The sequence below is a fragment of the Pleurodeles waltl genome, chromosome 5 (assembly GCF_031143425.1).
Source record: "Pleurodeles waltl isolate 20211129_DDA chromosome 5, aPleWal1.hap1.20221129, whole genome shotgun sequence".
Classification (NCBI taxonomy): domain Eukaryota; kingdom Metazoa; phylum Chordata; class Amphibia; order Caudata; family Salamandridae; genus Pleurodeles; species Pleurodeles waltl.
In genome coordinates, this window is record NC_090444.1 from 1,612,066,934 (window position 1) to 1,612,087,947 (window position 21,014).

Consider the following 21,014-nt stretch of genomic DNA (forward strand, 5'->3'; position numbering starts at 1 on the left):
GCAGGGAAAGCAGGGGTGTCTGAAAGGGTCAGAGATGCTAATCTCCTCTGGTCCATGGGCAAATGCTTGCCAAGAGAGGGCACCTTTAACAAAAAACACAGTGGGCCTGTGGAACAGGACTTTGGCTGTGGCCCTAAGGAAACAAGAGGGACAGACAGCTTCTTTCTTTTGGATAAGAGGACACCTTTGAAGATACCTTTGAATTGATGAGGGAAGTCAAGTAAGGGTACTCATCACTGTCATATTTAGAATTGCTACGATAAATCAACCCAAAAGATTTTTGTATCAGATTTTGCTGCCTTCTTATTGTTTTGCTTTACCCTTTCCCTTACTTTCTTCTAGTTATAGATTGAATGTTGAGAGAACTGTCTATCCACGCATATTCAAGTATCTATTGTTTTTCTTAGGCCACCTCTCCATGGTATCTATGCAGGTGAAGTACTGGAAAGAAACAGTTCTCAAGAGGGTCCGTTTGGTCATCCTGCCTTTCCACATCACTCAGATGGAGATTGGTCTCCCCATCAAAGGTATGTTGTAATTTTGTGTACTACTGGGGTATCCCTCAGCAGAGTTCTGCTTCTTTGTATCATTCTCTCCACAGCAGCCCAGTTCATCTATGTGGTACCTGAGCAACGTAATACAGAGAGAACAATGGTTCCACTGGACTTATTTTATGATAAGTAGTCAGAATTTATGGACTGCCATTAGTCACACCAGTACTGATGTAATTTAGTGGCTCCTGTTTTTAAGGTATGTCACTACTTCAATTATATGTGAAAGGCTAATTTCAAGAGGGGGCACCCGAGCAGTTCAGTACCATTCAGGGGCATTATTGTGATTGGTTGCAGCAAAGCACAATACACATTCTGTGACCTGTGTGAAAGAACTTTCAAAAGGGGATGGGCCAAAGAATGAAATCCGCTGCTTTGAAATGGGAAGAGCAACCATAGAGCAGCAGGGCAAATCTTCCCTGTTTTAGGAAGAGTGCATGTGCTAGTGAGTTACTGAGAATTACAGACATTTTACAAAATAAGTTGTTGATTACTAAGAACAACTATATTCTTTATCTTCTTTGTAATTGTCAATCTGTTTACTGGAAAAGATTCTCTTTCTTACTCTTCGAGCCAGTTTTCCAATTTTTATCACACATGCGCATAATCTAAATTTAGCTTATCGTGGTATTTTTTCCATATTGTAATGCACATTTGTATCACATAAAGACAAGTCCTACAAGATATAGGCCAAGTCCTGAGGGGTATGGACTGGGTCCTGAAAGACATGTATCATTTCCTTAAAGGACTGTACAAGTCCTGCTAGGCATAGACAAAATCCTAAAAGACACAGACCAAGTACTAAGCGCAGGTGAAGACCTAAGCACAGACCAAGTCCCACAAGCCGGGTTGTGCAAGGCATAGAGCAGAATTTCACAAGACAAAAGCTCAGGTTCTGTCAGACATAAATAGAACAGAGATTTCCACTGAAGAGTGTAGCCCCTGCCTTTCCCTTAGGTGGCCCTGGGGATATATCTGGAAGCACTGCAAAATCTCACCCACGAAGGCTATAACTGCTGTGGTCAGCCACTCTGAAAGTCACGTCACAGTAGCAGAATCGATAACTTATTGTGCTCTTGAACCCATGGGGCCAGATGTATCAAAGGGTTTTATACATTCTGTGTCTATGGGAAAATGTGTTCATACATAGTTCCTTGACAGGCAATCGAAACCGCATTCGATAACGTGACTTTTTGTCAACTAATTACAGTTTATGGCATTGATATTGAACAATTTACATTTACTAAAGACCTATAGCTTCAAAAGTGTGGCATTTGGATTTCACGTTTTCTCAGAAATTCAAATAGCATAAATAGGAATGGTAAGTGAAATCTTGCAATCTTACTGGCCAGGGCCACAACAGGCATCCTCAATACACACATACCCAGCCCCTGTGCCAATACAGGCTGAACTCTGTAAAATGCATGATAAATATGCCATTATTGACAAAAAATAACATAGATTGTGAAATGGTATTTATACTTATTCGGTTGGTCTTTGTCTTTTGTGTAAAGTCACAAGTTGTTGTTTGTTTAATTTTGCTGTGCATATGGCATTGACATTTCTGAAATCAGTAAGTTTTGCTGTTTGTTTTTGGGTTCTACACATCTTCATTTTTCGTTTTCCAGTATTCATTTGTAGCACAGGAACGGAGCAATGTTCAGCAGTACTTTGCTGACTCACCTGCAAGGAAAACTGTTTAAATAAGGGTAGAACACTTATTTATAAATTTCAGAAACCTAAAGTAGTGATACTTAGATATTCTAAAGTTGCCCAATGATGTGAAGTTGGGCAGGTTCACAAAGACAAGGTGTTTTAGAACTGGATCTTCTCAGGCCACGGGACAAATCCATGTGCAGCTTCCACGTCATACGAGAACATCTACAATCTAATTCAGACAAAAGTTAAGCAAAACATTTATATTGATTCTTAATTCCCTGGTATTCTCCTAGTCTCTGTGGAGTTACCAGTAACTTGGAGTGGCCGGGTCACTGGAGGAACACCATGGAACTGATAATGAGTGCTATGTACAAATCATATGAGATCACAGGACTAAAGTGCCAAGGAAAATGGCCATGGCATTCCATCTCCTCCCTCTCCTTTCAACCAGTATCTAAATGTACATATAGGGTACTTCTTTAACACAAACATAAGCAAAAGGCAGCGGAGCCCGTAGCCCAAGAACAATTGCAGTGGAGATTTTAAGTGAGACAAACATGGGACAGCTAAGCAGTCACCTGTGGAACTTAATGGACAATGAGGTGAAAGTGCTACCTCACCATTGGTCATCCTTTTACTTTTCACTGAGCTGGGAGGATTCAACAGATTCAGTATGGATAGATATTCAAAACAGTCTCACCCTACGGCAGCCTCCAGCTGTGTGAAGTGGTTAAAAAAATGACATTATGGTGATTTGCAAAACTTAGAAATATATAAATAGGAGGTAAACAATTTTTTTGTCAATAGATTTTGCAAACTGTGATGGTGCAGGGATGTCCATGTGATTGATGATTTCACCAACAAGGATGAGGATCCGTAATGGATGCTTTCCTCGGCAACAGGATGGGGAAACATTCTGAAGCTCTGGAACAACAGAATTGCCATGCCTGATTATGGCTTAACAATGTGGCCTTCCTTGTTCTTTTACCATATTGCCAAGTGACTTGTATTGGAGAAAATAAAGCATTGGTCATGAACTGAGAATATAATGGCGATGATGTATATCTGGGAGCACCCATGCAGCCACCTTTCAGAGTTGGTACATCCTATATGAGAACATTCTTATTTGCCCTTATACCTTAATTGTCCCTCTTTTCCTTTCGAGAAGCATGCATAATATAATGAACAATTGCCCCATGGTAATGGCATTTTAATGTGACAAGTGTAGGAAGCTGGATCTGTATATACTATATCAAAATGAGAAATAGTGTGCACAGAGTCCAGGGGTTCCCCAAGAGGTTTGACAGAGGTAATAATAGATAATACGAATGCTCTATTTGTGGTAGTGTGGTCAAGCAGTTAGGCTTATCAGAGGGTAGTGTAATGCATTTGTTGTACATACACAAGCAATAAGTTAAAACACACACTCAATGACTTAACTCTAGACCAATAGGCTTTTATATAGAAAAATATATTGTGTTAATTTACTTCTATAACCACAAGATTCTTTTAGGAGGTAAGTACATTAAACGAAAGGCACTTTGCATAGTAATACTTAGAACCTTGAATGGAATCAACAGTGTACACAGTTTTCTTCAAAATGGCAAAATGCTACTTTAAAATTGGACACTGCAATTTGCAACAGTTCCTGGGGGAGGTAAGTAAAGTACAGTTTTTGGGGTAAGTAACAAACTTATGGGTTCAGCCTCCAGGGCATAGGTAGCCCACAGTTGGGGGTTCAGGATAACCCCAAACACCCAGCATCATCAACACAGGGCCGGTTAGGTGCAGAGGTCAAACATGAGCGAAAATAACATGGGTGCCTATGGAGACAGGGGGTACTCCAGTTCCAGTCTGCTTGCAGGTAAGTACCCGTGTTGTCTGAGGGCAGACCAGGTGGGTTTGAAGGAGCACTGGGGGAGCCCCAAGTAGGCACAGAATCAACCTTCAGCTGCCCTGGGGCAGCCGGGTGCAGTGTGTGAATAGGGCGTCGGGTTCTCAATAGAACTCTATAGAGGTCCCCGGGGCTCACTGAGGCGCTGCAGGCAGGGCACAGAGGGGCTTCTCGGGCAAGCCACCGACTGGGCAAGGGTGAGGGCCGCCTGCTGATCATTGCTGCACCGGTGATCGGTTTCTCTTGGGCCTGGGTGGTATGTGTGCAGTGCTTCTCCAGGCGACGGATATCTTTGTCCTGGGCAGTCGCGATCAGGAGGGTCCTTGGGATTCCCTCTGCAGGCGCCATCGTGGGGGTATGGAAAGGTCAGCCCCGGGTGGACACGAAGTCGGAATCGCCTGGGAATCCTATCTGGGTAGTTGGTTCCTCTGGACACGGGCTGGGAGCGTCTGGTGCAGAGTAGTTTGGACGCACGCTTGTGGACTGAATCCCATTTAAAATGGTTTCTTGTTTGACAGATCCACTGTCCATGGGAGTTTCTTGGTCCTCGGTGATGCAGGCAGTCCCCTGGAGGCTTTTCAAGGGTAGCTGGTGCTGCAGGATGCGTTGCTTCTTTTGCAGCTTTTTGAAGCAGGAGACGGGCCAGTAGGGCTGGTACTGAGTCAGTTGTTGTCTCCTCCTGTTCTCTGCGGGTTTTCAGCTCAGCGGTCCTTCTTCTTTCTTGAGCTCATCAGGAATCTGAAGAGCAGGGTTCAGGGTTGCCCCTAAATACTGTTAGTGTCAGGGGGCAGTAGCCAATGGGTACTGTCCCTGAGGGTGGCTACACCCTCCTTGTGTCCATTCCCTTTGGGGAAGGGGCACATCCCTATCGGCCCTAATCTTCCAAGGCAAGATGGAGGATTTCTCAAGGAGGGGGTCACTTCAGCTCTGGACACTTTAGGGGTGGCCCTGGCTGAGGGGGCGACGACTCCTTGTTTTTCTCTTTATCCCTCTGGACTTGCCACCGTGAAAGTGGGGGCTCATCCGGGGGGTGGGCATCTCCACTGGCTGGAGTGACATGGGGCACTGTAACACCAGGCTTGAGCCTTTGAGGCTCATCGCCAGGTGTTATAGTTCCTGCAAGGGGAGGTGTGAAGCACCTCCACCCAGGACAGGCTTTATTTCTGACCACAGAGTGCACAAGGGCACTAACCCCATGTGGTCAGAAACTCGTCTGAAAGTGGCAGGCTGGCACAGACCGGTCAGTCACACACTAGCAGTTGGGCTAACATACAAGGGAGATCTCTAACATGCCCTCTGTGTGCATTTTTCAATAAATCCCTCAGTGGCATCAGTGTGGGTTTATTGTGCTGAGAAGCTTGATACCAAACTTCCCGGTATTCAGTGTAGGCATTATGGAACTGTGGAGTTCGTTCTTGACAAACTCCGAGACCATATTCTTAATATGGCCACTGCACTTACAATGTCTAAGAATGGACTTAGACACTGTAGGGGCATAGTGCTCATGCAGCTATGCCCTCACCTGTGGCATATTGCACCCTGCCTTAGGGCTATAAGGCCTTCTAGAGGGGTGACTTTCCTATGCCACAGGCAGTGGTTTGTGGGCATGGCACTCTGAGGGGAGTGCCATGTTGGCTTCGTCTTTTTCTCCCCACCAGCACACACAAGCTGCAAGGCAGTGTGCCTGTGCTGAGTGAGGGGTCCCCAGGGCGGCATAATACATTCTGCAGCCCTTAGAGACCTTCCCTGGCCAAAGGGCTCTTGGTACCAGGGGTACCTTTTACAAGGGACTTAACTGTGTGCCAGGGCTGTGCCAATTGTGGAAACAAAGGTACAGTTTTAGGGAAAGAACACTGGTGCTGGGGCCTGATTAGCAGGGTCCCAGCACACTTTCAGTCAAAGTTGGCATCAGCACTAGGCAAAAAGTGGGGGGTAACCATGCCAACAGTGGCATTTTCTTACAACAGGCATTGGCAAAGCCAATAGGTCTAAGCAGGGAAATGCCTCCCTTGGCATGGTTACCCCCTAGTGTTTTGCGTTTTGTTGATGCTAGTTATGGTTGAAAGTGTGCTGGGATCCTACTAACGAGGCCCCAGCACCAGTTTGTTTTCTTTCCCTAAACTGTACCTTTGTTTGTTGGTGGGGGTTGGCTGCAGGGCCTGCCCGCATGCACAAAAACCCACACTGCACACAGCCTTCGGCAGTGCGCAGCATGGGGTTGGGTGCAGGCAGGGGTGTGTGTGGCTGCATGACCTGGCTGCAGGCCCCTGCGTGGCGGTGGTTGTGTTAACATACAGTATTTATGTATTAGTTTACATTGAAAAAAACATAGACATTCACTGAAAAACCAAAGATCTGATAGAGACTTCTGGTTGCAGATTCCTTACCTTTGAATTTCCCCAGGTAAGTGCTGCCTAGAGTTCCAGAGGAGGCCCGAACTATCCTTTCCCAAGCCGTGACAGATGGGAGAGACGCAGCAAAGTTCATGATTTGTTGTGGACTGGATCCGACCGAATCTTTGGGCAGATCGGTTGCATCGACGGTGGCATTGAGACGCTACGCCTGGCTGAGAATATCTGGCTTCTCAGGGGATGTCCAGCAATCTCTGATGGGCATGCCTTTTGATGGAACACGTCTCAAGACAAGGCGGACTCAGCGCTCGAGCGCTTCAAGGATTCCCGAGCCACAGCCCAGTCCCTTGGCCTTGCACCTGCTCCTAGATGCCAGCAGTCCACCTTTCGCCCCTTTTGTTGCTACGGAAGGGGCACCCAACTGGGTTCTTTCTCCCCGGTCATTGACCCGCGCCTGCTGTACAGCCCCTGCGCGGACATGGGATCCCACACCCCAGGGGATCAGGGAGCCAGCGGGTCGCCCAGTCCACCCCCACCGCCTCCTTACCCCCCAAAGCTTCCTAGTTTGCGGGTACACCAGGAACCAGTTGGTGGCAGGATTCGGCATCACCTGCCCCAATGGCAATCCATTACCTCGGACAGGTGGGTTCTCCAGATTGTCCGAAGGGGCTGGGGCTACTCCCTCCCCTTTGAGACACCTCCTCTAGCCATGCCACTTTCATACAATCGCATATTGGAGGATCATATGGTGCTTCTCCATGAGGAAGTCCAAGCCCTTTTGGCCAAAGGAGCTATAGAGAGGGTTCCGCTGCCAGAAGTAGGTCGTGGTTGCTATTCCTGCTACTTTCTGGTGCTGAAAAAAGACAAGGGTCTTCGTCCTATATTAGATCTTTGGTCCCTCAACCTCTTCCTCAAGAAGGAGAAGTTCAAAATGTTGACATTAGCTCAGGTCCTATCTGCCCTGGACCTCGGAGACTTGCTGGTAGTGTTGGTCTTGCAAGACGCATACTTCCACATCCCCGTCTTGCCGGCCCACAAACGTTACCTATGATTCGTGGTAGGTCACGAGCACTTCCAGTTCTATTTGCTTCCTTTTGGCTTTACCAGTGCCCCTTGGGTGTTCACGAAAGTGATGGTAGTGGTGGCAGCTCATCTGCGCAGGTTAGGGGTTCCAGTCTTTCCCTACCTTAACAATTGGCTGTTGAAGGCGAACTCGCCCCAGACAGTTGTCTCCCACCTCCAGACTACGATGAACCTTTTGCATTCGCTGGGGTTCACTATCAACGTGCCAAAGTCACACCTGACTCCTTCTCAGACGCTTCCTTTCATCGGAGCTGTTCTGGATAGAGTGCAGTTTTCGGGCGTATCCTCCTGAAAAGTGAGTCTAGGATATTCGGGCTATGATACCGATGTTTCAGCCTCTATCCTGGATTTCGGTAAGAATGACTCTGAGGCTGCTGGGCCTCATGGCCTCCTGCATCCTGCTAGTTCAAAAGGCCAGATGGCATACGTGGGCTCTGCAGTGGGACCTTAAGTTCCAGTGGGCACAGCATCAGGGGAATCTCTCCAACAAGGTCTAGATCTTGGAAGGAACTGCAAGAGACCTGCAGTGGTGGTTAACGAATCAGGATTGGGTCAAAGGCAGATCCCTATCCTTTCCCCAACCAGATCTTACAGTAGTGACAGATGCGTCACTTCTGGAATGGGGCAGCCATGTGGGAGAGGCGAAGATCAGAAACTGGGCTCCATATAATTCTTCTGGAGCTCTGAACGATTCGACTAGCATTAAAAGCATTCCTTCCCTCTCTCAAAGGGAAAGCAGTGCAGGTGTTCAGACAACACCACCGCCATGTGGTACTGCAACAAACAAGGCGAAGTGGAGTCGTGGACCCTTTGTCAAGAGGCTCTGTGCCTCTGGACTTGGCTGGAACATCAGGGCATTTCCCTGGTGGTTCAACACCTGGCGGGCTCCTTGAATGCCAGGGCAGACGAACTCAGCCGACGATGCGCAGTCGATCACGTATGGCGTCTCCATCCGGAGTTAGCGCAAGGTCTCTTCCTTCAGTGGGGGAGAACCTTGGTTAGACTTGTTCGCCCCTGTAGATAATGGGCAATGTCAGCTGTTTTGTGTGTTGGAGTTTCTAAGGCGGCACTCGCTTGGCAATGCTTTTCGTCACGAGTGGAATTCAGGCCTCCTGTACGCCTTTCTGCCCATACTACTTCTGCCCAGAGTTTTGAAGAAGATCAGGCAAGACTGGGCCCAAGTAATCCTGGTGGCTCTGGACTGGGCACGAAGAGCCTGGTATCCCGAGCTATTGAGCATGGCCATAGCTCATCCGATCAGATTGCCTCTTAGAGAGGATTTTCTGTTGCAGCAGCATGGCAGGGTCATCCACCCGAACCCGTCTACCCTCCGCCTCCTTGTGTGGAGATTGAGCGGCGATAGTTGACGTCTTTTGACCTGCCACCCAAAGTCTGTAACGTTATCTTGGCAGCCAGGCGTCCCTCAACCAAAACCATGTACGCCTGTCGTTGGAAGAAATTTGTGGCATGGTGCATCGACAAATCGGTTGATCCTCTATCTGCTCCTCCCTTTCTGTCAGGTCCTTCTCTTTATTCTTTTTCTTGCCCAACAGGGTTCCACCCTATGTACCCTTAAGGGATATCTCTCTGCTATCTCTGCTTTTTTGAGGTTACCAGATCAACCTTCTTTATTCAAATCTCCCATTGTTGGGAGGTTTCTTAAAGGCCTCACACATGTTTTTCCTCCTACCCCATTCATTATGCCCCAATGGGGTCTGAACCTAGTATTACCATACCTTATTTGTGCCCACTCCGAGCCGCTTCACATCTGCCCTTTACGGCTCGTAACCATCAAGACTGTCTTCTTACTTGCCATCACTTCTGCCCGCAGAGTAAGTGAGCTCCGGGCTCTTTCATCTAAACCACCTTTCCTGGCAGTACATCCTGAGAAAGTGGTACTTTGCACAAGGGCTTCTTTTCTACCTGAAGTAGTGACATCTTCCATGTCGGACAGGCCATCACCTTGCCTACCTTTTATGCACCCCCACATCCCTCACTTGAAGAGGAGAGACCCCACCAACTGGACCCAAAAAAGAGCGTTGGTGTTCTACCTTGATTGTACCAAAGACATCCAGGTGGACGATCAACTCTTTGTGGGATATGTGGGTGCAAAGAAAGGGCAGGCGGTGCAGAAGAGGACCATTTCTAGATGTGTGCTCTTATATATCAAAATGTGCTACGCTCTGGCTAAGAAGCACCCTCCTGAAGGTTTGCGTGCCCACTCCACCAGAGCTACTGCTGTTACCACACGCTAGCACGGGGCGTTTCAGTCATGGACATCTGCCTGGCAGCAGCGTGGGCATCTCTGCACACTTTTACCAAACACTACTGCCTGGACAGTCAGGTCCACAGGGACGGCTACTTTGGCTGTTCAGTCCTGCAGGACTTCTTGGTGTGATCTTGGTTCACAGCACACCACCGGGGATGGTATTGCTCGGGTATCTATTCAAAGGTAGGAAATCTGCAACTAGAAGTCTCTATTAGATGTACTAGTTACTTACCTTCGGTAACGATATATCTGGTAGAGACATATTCTAGTTGCAGGTTCCTTACCGACCCGCCCATACTCCCAGCACTGCAAACTGATTTCTAGGGACAGGAGCTTCCCTTTAAGGGCCCTAGGTTTGGTGCACCACTCTGTGTTCTTCGTGGCTCTGTGCTACTGGCGTGAAAAGTTGTGAAAAGAAACTGACGTCAGCATGCCAGGGTGGCGTCTATATACGTCTGCGACGTCATCACGATGAACAAGACGCCAACGATTCCTGCGGAGTCGAGTGACGCCACCTGACGGCACGCAGAGGTACTGCTCGAAGAAAAATCCCCAGATCCAGACTGATGCCTGGGGAAATTTAAAGGTAAGGAATCTGCAACTAGAATATGTCTCTACTAGATATATCGTTACCGAAGGTAAGTAACTTGTACGTTACAGGGACATTATAGTTAGGATCACATTTTATCCACACAAAACCATATAAATGCAGCAGTTATAGTTATACTTATAGTTATACTTATCTGAAGATACTATTACGTGTGCAGTAACTTTAGCCCACAAGCTATAGTTTCTTAACATAAGTATTACTATATGTATAACTACAACTGCTACATTTCTTTGGTTTTATGTGGGTTAAACGTGAATCTAACTATAACATCCTTGTAACCTTTGTTTTTTTCCAATGAATACGTGTGTAGATATGTATATATATATTATGGATTTCACCTTATAGATACATACCTTGAGATGTAAAGGCATATGTGTGGTAAAGGCTTCGTTTTAAAGGCAATGCATAGTAAAGGCAGTGCATGGTAATGAAGGCTTGGTAAAGGCATGCTTGCAAGCGTATGCATTGCAATAACATATATCCAATTTACACTACTGACCGTCACATACAGACTGGAATCAAGGTAATGTGGAAAGATTACCTATCCTGGTATGTGAATTTGACTTTCATCTGTACTGCTGCACAAACCAGACACTGGCCCCCTTCCATGGATCAGGAGTGCCCTGCTCTACAACCCATTCAAAACACTGATCATACACACATGTTTAGGGGAGAACAGGTGGAGACGGGGCTACCAGCTGTCAGGGATTGGGTCATTTACTTAAGAGGCAGGTTACTTTAACCTCCTAGAAATATCAAATTCCAAAAAACAGAAGGACGCAACAGGGACAGAGATGCTATCTACACGAACAACACTTCAGAAAAACACCGAAGTGAGAGGGCAGCAGGTTCTGAAGATACCAAACGCTCATTCGGCTCTGTTCCCTTTGAATTGTATTTTGATACATGTAGTCTGCTATTTAAATAACTAGCAACTCAAAACAAAAAATAGTCAAATTTACACAAAAACATAAATAGATGAGCTACTACCAACACTCGACAATGAGCGCCTACCTGGGAAATTAGAAGCCCATAGACGTGTCAGCAAGCGGAATCAAAAGGAAGGAAATAGTTAGCATTTGCCAAAACAGCATGAAGTTCAGTAGGTGATGCAGTCAGAGGAAACTGAAGTCTTGGGGAAAGTTCAGAATCCCTCACACCTAGGCATCAGTCTTCGCGTCGCCTAGCGTTAAGGGGTGAGGTAGACTGGGGAAGGATACAGTGTTGCACAACTCCCCCAGTTAAAATTGAGAAAAGTGCAGGTGGCACCAATGAGTGGGGCACTTTTAGCCAGGCATAGCTTCCCTGGAAGCAGGATGGGGGCTGGGTGGGACACAAGCTCAGTGGACCGGGATACAGGGTGCCAGAATTTAGCCCAAATGCTCCACGGAGATGCCACTTGTAAGGGGATACAAAATGCCAAGCCATTCCCACAGAAATAAGAAGTAGAAAAATTGCAGGCAGTATGGCCCCATTATAACAAATAACAGCTTCTGAATGCCACCCCTGCTGCAGGGCCACCAACCAGTTGTAAACTTGTTGCTATGCAGCACACTCTGGTTTACATAATACTGCGCATGTGATGATAGAAAGTAACATGAAATGGGGGTGGTGGCAACGCAAATGCAGGATAGATGAAGAAGCAACATGGTAGAGGGTTGGAGGGATAGAGAGGCAAGAGGCAACACAGAAGGTGGGGGTTGCACAATGTGCTGGACCAGTACAAGGGGAAGAAAGAGCAACGAGGAATACAGCATGAGTGAAGTGCATGAGAGAGACAGCAAAAGCGCACACACCATCATGGAGTAGTAAACGCCAAGTAACATTTAAAAAGTACCTCAATGGATTGTGAGCAGCAGAAGCACAATAATGAAGTAATAAATCAGTACTTGGCCTATGCTACCGGAGAGGGACAAACATGTGAAGAGTAAGAGGTAGCCCTAGGTACCGACCAAAGAGAAGCAAGGAAATGAGTGACCATGGGGCCAATTGATGGTAAGTAATGGTTGGGTTTTACAAACAAAGAGAGATAGGGTAGGATCTGGTCCCCATACTACCTCCCTGAAACCAGAATCAACAACACAGAGAGTATGGGGAACTTAGTTCAGCTGTTCATCAGATCACAGATGTAGTAATCTAATTTAGGCGTGAGGTATGGTAGTGGTAGCCGTGTTCTATTGGGGGGGTCCCACTTACGGAATAGGTGGTCTCACACACATTATAGTGTCATACTTCATCATTTGACCACCTGTCCCCTCCGTGGACTCACCCTCGTTGTTAAAAGAACTCTGAGGGAGTGCTGAAGTGATATCTTTCTGGATAAAGTGGATATCCAGTTAAGTGAAAATATAAGCTAACAGGCCTGACGGGTCTGTCCACTAATTTCCCCATACTCTTTGTGTTGTTGAAGTAAGGGTTGGGCTCTGAGCCCACTGTAAGAAGACAATACATCTTAGTGTTGCCTATGCGAAACCTGAAGATGTGTGTGTTTCACACAAGACCAGTGACAAGCACAGAACTGTGATATTAGTTGTAGCGTTGGTGTACATATTTTGATATTACACATGCCTCTCATTTTCATGTACAATCTTTATTCACATTTTTATTACATAAAAAATATTTATATTCTATATTTGCACAAAGTGGTGTAGGTTTATGGAAGACTAATCATTAGAACAAATTGAGCATTCACTTTCTGAGGGGTTGAGAGGCATTCACTACAATTGTACACAGCTTTTATATTAAAATCAATGATCGGTTTCTGCCACTGATATTCCGTTTTGAACTTATAATATTTCTAAAGATGAATACCAAATGCACTGTGTCTCACTGAAGTGCTCACTTAGTGATTTTATTATTGCCAATTAATGATTGTTTTCCTCTTTAAATGTACCCCTATGTCTAGTAAGCCTATACGCTGCAAAGGGCCCTTCCCTCATCTAACTGATCCAGCTGATGGAGGGCTATCTAACTCTTGCCCGCAGCCACCATCTTTCTTCCCTACTTCAGACAGGTAGAGGCCTTGTTTTCCCTTCTTGGACTTTTATTATCTCCTCAAAACTTTGTGTAACCTTGTGTAACTTTTTAAGCAATATACTAACCTGCTCTGACAGTGTTCTCAGAAATGTCTATTTAGAGTCATCATTATTCCATTTCTCAGTTTTTGTGTTTAGTGTTTTTGATCCTTGTATTTTTTGTGTTTGAATGGAGGCTAGCAGACTCATCCGTCCATTGTGTTGTGCCCCATGTTGCAAACATTCCAATTACTAAAAACAATATTAAATATTTAAAGTCTGCTGTAAAACGTATCATATATATAAACATATTTATGCAGAGATTTTTTTTACACACTTATGTTACACCCATTTACTGTTGTGCTTCACCATGTAGAAAGTCAAGACCTAGTATAGTTGTTTATCAGGAGTTCTTACCTTTCACACTTCAGTCTTTGGCTCTGTACGGTTGTCGGCCATATGTTATTTGTGGGCTCTTCTAAGACTGATGTCAAATCCTGATACATTAAAATTGATTAAAAAGGGTACTCCTAATTCTTCGGTGTACCCAACCTTACTATTTCACCTCTTGGTTTTAAAAATGCTGGGCACATCTGATTAAGTACCACTAACAATGAATTAGCAAAATGCATATCCCTTCAAAGGTACATACACTTCGCTTGTCACATTCGTGTGTGGTTCTAGTTTTGCTCAACATGGACACTTAGGCCCTCATTACAATTCTGGCAGTATTTAGACGGGCAGACCCGCCATGGTGGTCGGACCGCCACGCTCCTGGTGTTCCAACCCCCAGATATGACCCAGGGGACCACCGCCAGGAACAAGGTTTCTGACGGGTAGGAGGCGGTCGAAGTTGTGCTCCGCCACCGTGGTGCTTATAGCAACACAGCCATGCTTATCACAACTTCACTTTCTGCCAGCCTTTTCATGGCGGGGACCCCTCCATGAAAAGACTGGTGAAAAACCCTGCCCAGCACCCTCAGAATTTGCACTGTCTGCTATGGGGCATTTTGAGGGTAATGGGGTCACCCTCTGTGCGATGGCATTAGCTCGGCTCCACTCTCTGTGTGACAGCATTGGCCTCGGCTCCAATGCTGCATCATGGTTTCCACTGGGGCTGACCAGCGTAACCATCAGATTTCTGCGGTTCCCGCCGGTCAGCCCAGTGGAAACCTTGTAATTGGCCTGGGGAGGTGGAGACTGCCAGCTCCACATCGGTCGCCTCACCACGGGGCTGGCAGGCCAACGTTCGGCCCACCAACCTTGTAATTAGGTCCTTAAGTATCACATAAGCACCTGTGTTTTTAAACATACCCCAAACATCATATGTTTTTCATCTCGGAATCCCCACCAAAATACACCTCTCTAATTACAAACATAATGTTTTATTTTGTGTTTCTACAATTTTTATTGATGTGTTGTAGCTTACAAAACGTGAGGCGGGCATACCTGCATTAAAAATGTGGAAGGGAAAAGAAAAGTGAAAGAAAAAGAGCCCTGCCCTCCTCCTACGCAATATCACCCTCCCCCACCATGGCAGCACTATGCAGCAACATTAGATTCCTCATCAGTTCAAATTCTATTCCAGGGGGTCTCTCTCCCCTAATGTCTGCTTACAAAAGTTCTGTCACTAGACAAAAGGCAGAGGACATGTGGGCTATTGGGGCACATTAAATCGCTGTTGTCCTGGTTCAAATACAATATAATGATTTATGTGACCTATTTCTTGTTAAGTTTCATAGGATGATTTTGAGTAGTGTATCTGAACGTATGGATGAGAATGCTTTCATATTCATATTATGCCTACTTCTGCTACACTTTGCAAAAATGTCACATCTCATCCATATGTATTCCCGGTGAGATTGCAGTTTCAAGTAATTCCTGGTAATATTTCAGTTTTAGGACATATTACTATTTAATAGTTGGAGACTAGGGGTTCCAAATTATCTGCGTGAATGGTTGCCACATTAGTCTTTCGTATCAATGTTGGAAACTAAACGGGCATCCACATTAAGAAAGTGATGCGGTACCCTACTAATTGCAGAAGGTACAATAGAATGCCAGTAGCATAATTATCATTTGTTTCAGCTCTACAATGAGCTTTATAGAATGAAGCACATCTGCTTCTGTTAGTAGACATACTCTCCTTGTTAGTTTGGCTAAGCAAACAGTTTGCCGGCTCTGTCCTGTCATGCAGTTGACAGAAAAGCTACTCTTGCTTGACTGGTGTAGTATGCTGTCTTTTTGGTGTCTCCCCTTCTCGGTCTGCTGAGGGTGCAACTAAGCTTGCGTGCAGCAGAGCCGCTGAAAGAGTTTTTTTTAATGATCCGTACTTGTCTGTAGGCTAGTCAGAAGGTTTTGTGGGGTTCAGGTCACAAAAGTGAGGTGGGGTGCTTCTCTTGTTTTTATGATGACACTTCGTGGCGGCAAAGTTAATCTGCCTTATCAAAAGCAAGGTAGGCCTTTGTAATATGTAAGTAGACTTACCAGTGGCAGTATGGAGCCCTGAAAAGAGTGGGGCCTTGGGAAAATAGTCCTAGGTGGTCAATCTTTGTGAAGCCCCTGTTTATCAGTGACCATGGGGCTCACTTTCCGCATCAACAGGACAAAGAGTAGAGGTGGCTCACTGTAGCGGTGCTCCAGGAGAGGGATTTGAATCTTCCTGAGGGTGCGCGTGGAGCAGCGGGAGAGGCTGAGTAGCGTGACCAGGACCAGTAGCGCGCATACAGATACACATCCAACTTCCTCCTCACATCGCTGAATCGCAGTTCTCCCTGCTTTTGTGGTGGGTAGCAGGAGGAACTGGCTTGTGTTAATGTGCTTCAAGGCAATAACGATGGTTATTGTCTCATTTCTTCATTAGCTACTCCCTGCAGCTCGGGCCTACACTAGCGGTACAGCTTCAATTGATTAATATTAGGTTCAATCAAATTAATGCTTGTATTAAACTTTTTAAGATGGAGGCTTCAGCTACCGCCCATAACCATTCACTTCTAGTAGTTTTTGAGTTCCAGAATTGTAACCTACTGACAAGACTAGAAGGATGGTTTTGGTGTGTGCAGCAGACATTAGGATAATAACAGAATAGTGGCCCCCACCCACAGCCTTATGGCAATTAGGATAACTTTCGGCCACTTACCATACATTCTGACCACTTCTGTTTCTTTCTGCTGGATATACTTATTTACCCCGTCAGTATTGTTTTTAGCTCCCAGAAGTAATATCAGTGAGATTAACTGATGTGTAGTTTCCCTACTAGTAGTAATCACCGCCCGTGGGAATATATAATTGCAGTTCTTCCTTGTGTACTGCTATTCTCGGGGGCATAGTTGTTTCCCGCCGGCTGTATTTATTCTCAGCAAGACAAAAAGTAGACCAAATACATAAATCGGTGACTAATGAGGTTTGGTGGGATTTACACGTCAGACTGGCTGACTGGGTGCCGACGTAGGATGCAAGGTGTCTGTTCCCCCCCGCAGACATGGAGGGTAAACTGCAGTGCAGTCTGCTGCATTGAGCCCGAGATGAAGTCAGAGCAATAAAAAAAACTGAGAACTTTCCTGTTACTATGATTATGCATCTTTTTCCAAATGTCATGTTCCTTCTAATAGCGAATGAAATATTTAAAGAAAAGGCGAGAAAAGGTGATTTATTTTTATTTTTTTATTTTAGTCCACCTGCAGATTAAATTTGGTCTACAAAAATGACAGAATTTGCTTCATAGTCCGGCTAAAAATTTGATAGAATATAGACACTGCCTTTGTTTAGGCTGCCCATATGTACCTTGTGGGGCAACACACAGTATTCTTATGAGACATTGGCTGGTTAGAGTTAATCATATCAAATGCCTCCTCGCACAAAATTCTGACTGGTTCCTGTGGCCCTAAAACTTGGTTGAAATGCCGGCCCATCCGGCCTCTGTTATTTCAGCCTTCCGAAAGGCCACAATTTCATCACTTCAGAAGAGGCCCCTTTTTATGACCTTTCTGGTCGGTGTCTGGCAGCCAAACAGCATCTTTGTAGGATGTGAGCCGGTTAGATCTATCGCAACTAGAACCAATAAGGCAGTTTCATTGATGGATTTGTATGTGCTTAGAGAGGACCGAAAAAATCGGCCGTACAGTCATTACTGCACAACTTTCAAATCCTTTTTTTAAATAGTCTTTAATTAATAGCTAATTTGTCATCATATTTTAAGGATTCCATGACAGTTAACCTCAGCCGTCCAAGCCCGATTAGGGCTCCACTCTATTGAAAATGTAGGTGAAAGGACCACCTCCTCAGTCCTCTCATCCTAACTTTGACATAAAGTCCAAGGAATAGGCCGAATGCTGTTCTGTATGAAACTAGAATAATCTATCTACATGCAGCTAGCCATCTTTTTCCGTAACTTTTATTTGTAGGTGGTGTCCTCTTTCCTTCCACTCAGCAAACTTGCTTTTCTGCATTCTCCCTCGAGCATCCAGGTTGGTTCAGAATAGGAGATGCAACCTGCCACTTCTTTGATTAGCTCGCGCCTTTCTATTTGGCTGGCTTGGCTTGATTTAGGTGTTTTGACGCCTCCCTGTACTCCATAGGTCGTAGAGGGGTCGTGTGAAAGGTCCTTATTCCAGCAATCTCTAGCACATATGACTAGGCCTGGACAAACGTTTTGTTTTGCCGGCATAATGGACGCAACTTGTGCTAAAATATAACGCAAATGCCAGAATCCATTTCATATAATTTTGTGTAATTTTTCTGAAATTTCACGCACTTGTACAAAAGGAAATCCTTACTTTTGCACAGTTATAAGGGACTACAATCAGGAAAGGCACCTTTCTAGCCGTCGTGATGGTGACCTCCACTGAGAAAGTATCTGTTAGTAGGTCAATGAAGAATAATATCTTAGCACCCACTTAGGCAGCAAAACCTTGAGAAAGCGAGTCTTTAAAACTCTAGTTCCATTGACTTCACTCTCTGATCGGCCTGTCAGTGTGCCTTAATCAGGACATTCATTTCATTTCTGTCTCCTACCTCTCGTAGTCCAGAATTTAAAACGGTTGCCACATTTTAGGAATAGGTTCCAAAGGTTACCACTACATTTCATAAACCCATACATCTGGCTACCCGCTTCCACACCACAATTCGTTATGAAGTTGGAAACTTGAATGCATTTGAGTAAATGGTACATTTATGCCTGGTCGCTGCGGTAAAGTTTCAAAAGACTTCTTAAGTCAACCCTTGAGACAGTTTCAGAACATTGTCCAATCGATGGTTTTAATACTTAATGCCTATCTGTCTTTTTGATGTTTTCATTGCTCTTAAGTGTGACGTGATTGTACTGGTCTAAATGCAGTGATTGCCACCCTGCCTCATATCAAGAGACCAATTGCAGGGACAGTGTCCTTTGACCTTGCTGCCTCGCCCAAGATAATCCGCAGAGACACATTTGCCGTCATTGACACTAGTGGCAACCACAACACAGGATCGATTTTATGAAACGCGTTAATTTTTGATAATCTCTGTTTATAGGCATTTCTAGCACAGGTAGGATGTCATGTCTTAAAATTCGCCTGGGCTGCACACAGATGTACATATATTCACACATTCTTAAGGTATCTCGGACAAACGGATGATTCCTGTAAGGATCGGAAGCTTCCGGTTTGCAAATGGCTCATTCATATTTGCTGAAATCCTGTGCCTTTACAAATAGATTGCTTTTGTTGGGGAACACATTATATTCACTTTCTTGAGGCGTTTGTCATTTCTCAATATGAAATCCCTGGAGATATATTGTAATAGTGTTGTCAAATGTTCTGCCTATGGCTGATATCATTGCATCGTTATCGATTTTTTTCTTAATTTATTTTCTCTCTGTCAAATCATTAAACATCACAGATGGTCTCTGGGAAAGCAGATAAATAGAACCTTGAAACTTGTATTAGCAGTGTTGTCGTATACTTACTTACTCCACATTGTAGGATATATGTCACATACCTATAAAGTTGCATCTGTGTATGTATGTTGTTCACGCAACCTCTAGGCCGAAAGAGCCAATGAAGTTGTTTTGCACATTTCTTACATGGAGGGAGTGGCTGTGCACATAGCCGCAGTCCTGTGTAAACTTCGAGTTTCTTTGCATAGTGGATCCTTCTGCAGAGGCTACCAGGCATAGGCCTCACCACACGGGAACTATCAGACTTTCACACATTATGATATATCACTCCCCTCCTGCATGATGAGCCTGATGCCGGCGGCTGCCAAAGTAGGGAGTCCTTTGATAACTTTCCACATAGCTCCCTACTTAAAAACAAGTGAACCATCTTATGGTCTGATTTACAAAGGTTCCCTCTCTAAGTCAACATTGTATTCACGTCAACTTACACCCATATGTGAAGTATATTTCTAACCTTCTAGGAATGCTCAAAAGCAATAAAGTACTTCTGTTTTTCTCCGACTGTCACATATTTTGAGGACTAGCAGATGGGAAAGTGAAGTTACACGTACAATTTATTTTTTCCCCCTATTTCTCCCTGTGCAGATTTTCATTCCCCAACCCCCCCTTCAGTTTTTGAGGGTGTTTTTTTCCAGTTCCCCTTCAAATGTATTTACTCATTTTCGTAATAGGAGAAAATGTACAAATGTATTTCGGGCAATAAAATACCTGCAAAATGTTTTTGAATAAGCTTATTGTGTTCCACTATCTTTTGCTAGACGGCCCATCCAGGAGCATGCACAAACTCACGCATGGGAGTACGTTTTCTCTCTCGGAAATGTCACTATTAGCAATATACTGAATATTCTTGTGAGCAGGTTCCATTTGTGAAGGCATGATCCAAACTTGTCCTTATGTAAATCGGGGATGGTATTTTGCCCTTACAAAGCATCCTTTTGTGACTCTAAGTGGTTTTTAGTAGTGGGCTTGTTATCATGAATGCACAGAAATGCCAAAAATATACCAACAATTAAAATAGTTTGATACCTGAGTGTGAATTAAAGAGTGGCTGAAATATTGTTGGGCGCTAAAAGGACTTTTTCCTTAAACTCAGTGGCGAAGCATTGAGCTGATCTGGGATTAATAACTCAACCATTCACTTAGTCCTCACACCATTTGCCGAATTTGCAAGCAGGATTACTGGAAACAGTTTTTGTTATTTCCTAGCACTGTACCTTACACCCTGAAGGCAGTTCTAAAAGTGATGCATTGTGTTCATTCCCACGTTTACCTCCTGTTTATCCCTATTCCCTTCCCTTTTTTTAATACTGTCAAATGTAGGTTAAAACTTTTTATAATGTCATTTCTCTTTGTCAACCCTATCTAAGAGCACCACATTTTAAATTAAAATGTTTGTACCTTAATATCTTTTTGGTTCCCCGTGTTTCCCAAAATTGGTCTAAATTTTTCACAAATGTATCTCCATATAATGCTTTGTGGGGTGCTGCTCAGGGCACTGGGGAGACTTGTGCTGCTCATCAGCCAACCACCCATTTCCCTGCAGTTGGCCCCTGCACACATTCCCAGTTAGGTGAGCACCTTCCTCCCTACCAGCACCCAGTTTGCCTCATTCCCTGCTTCCACCCTCCTCAGCACCTACTGATATTCG

At 44.9% G+C, this 21,014-nt stretch overlaps 1 protein-coding gene across 5 annotated transcripts in view; it reads left to right on the forward strand.

The window, feature by feature from the left end:
* LPIN1 (lipin 1) overlaps window positions 1–21,014 on the forward strand; it is a 311,768-nt gene that overhangs the window by 211,783 nt on the left and 78,971 nt on the right. For 3 of the 5 annotated variants that reach the window (XM_069235949.1, XM_069235951.1, XM_069235950.1), the window contains 2 exons: window positions 408–527; window positions 13,323–13,430. In XM_069235949.1, the coding sequence (XP_069092050.1) occupies window positions 408–527; window positions 13,323–13,430 (228 nt within the window). The remainder of the gene's footprint in view (window positions 1–407; window positions 528–13,322; window positions 13,431–21,014) is intronic. The other 2 variants (XM_069235954.1, XM_069235952.1) reach the window with 1 other exon arrangement.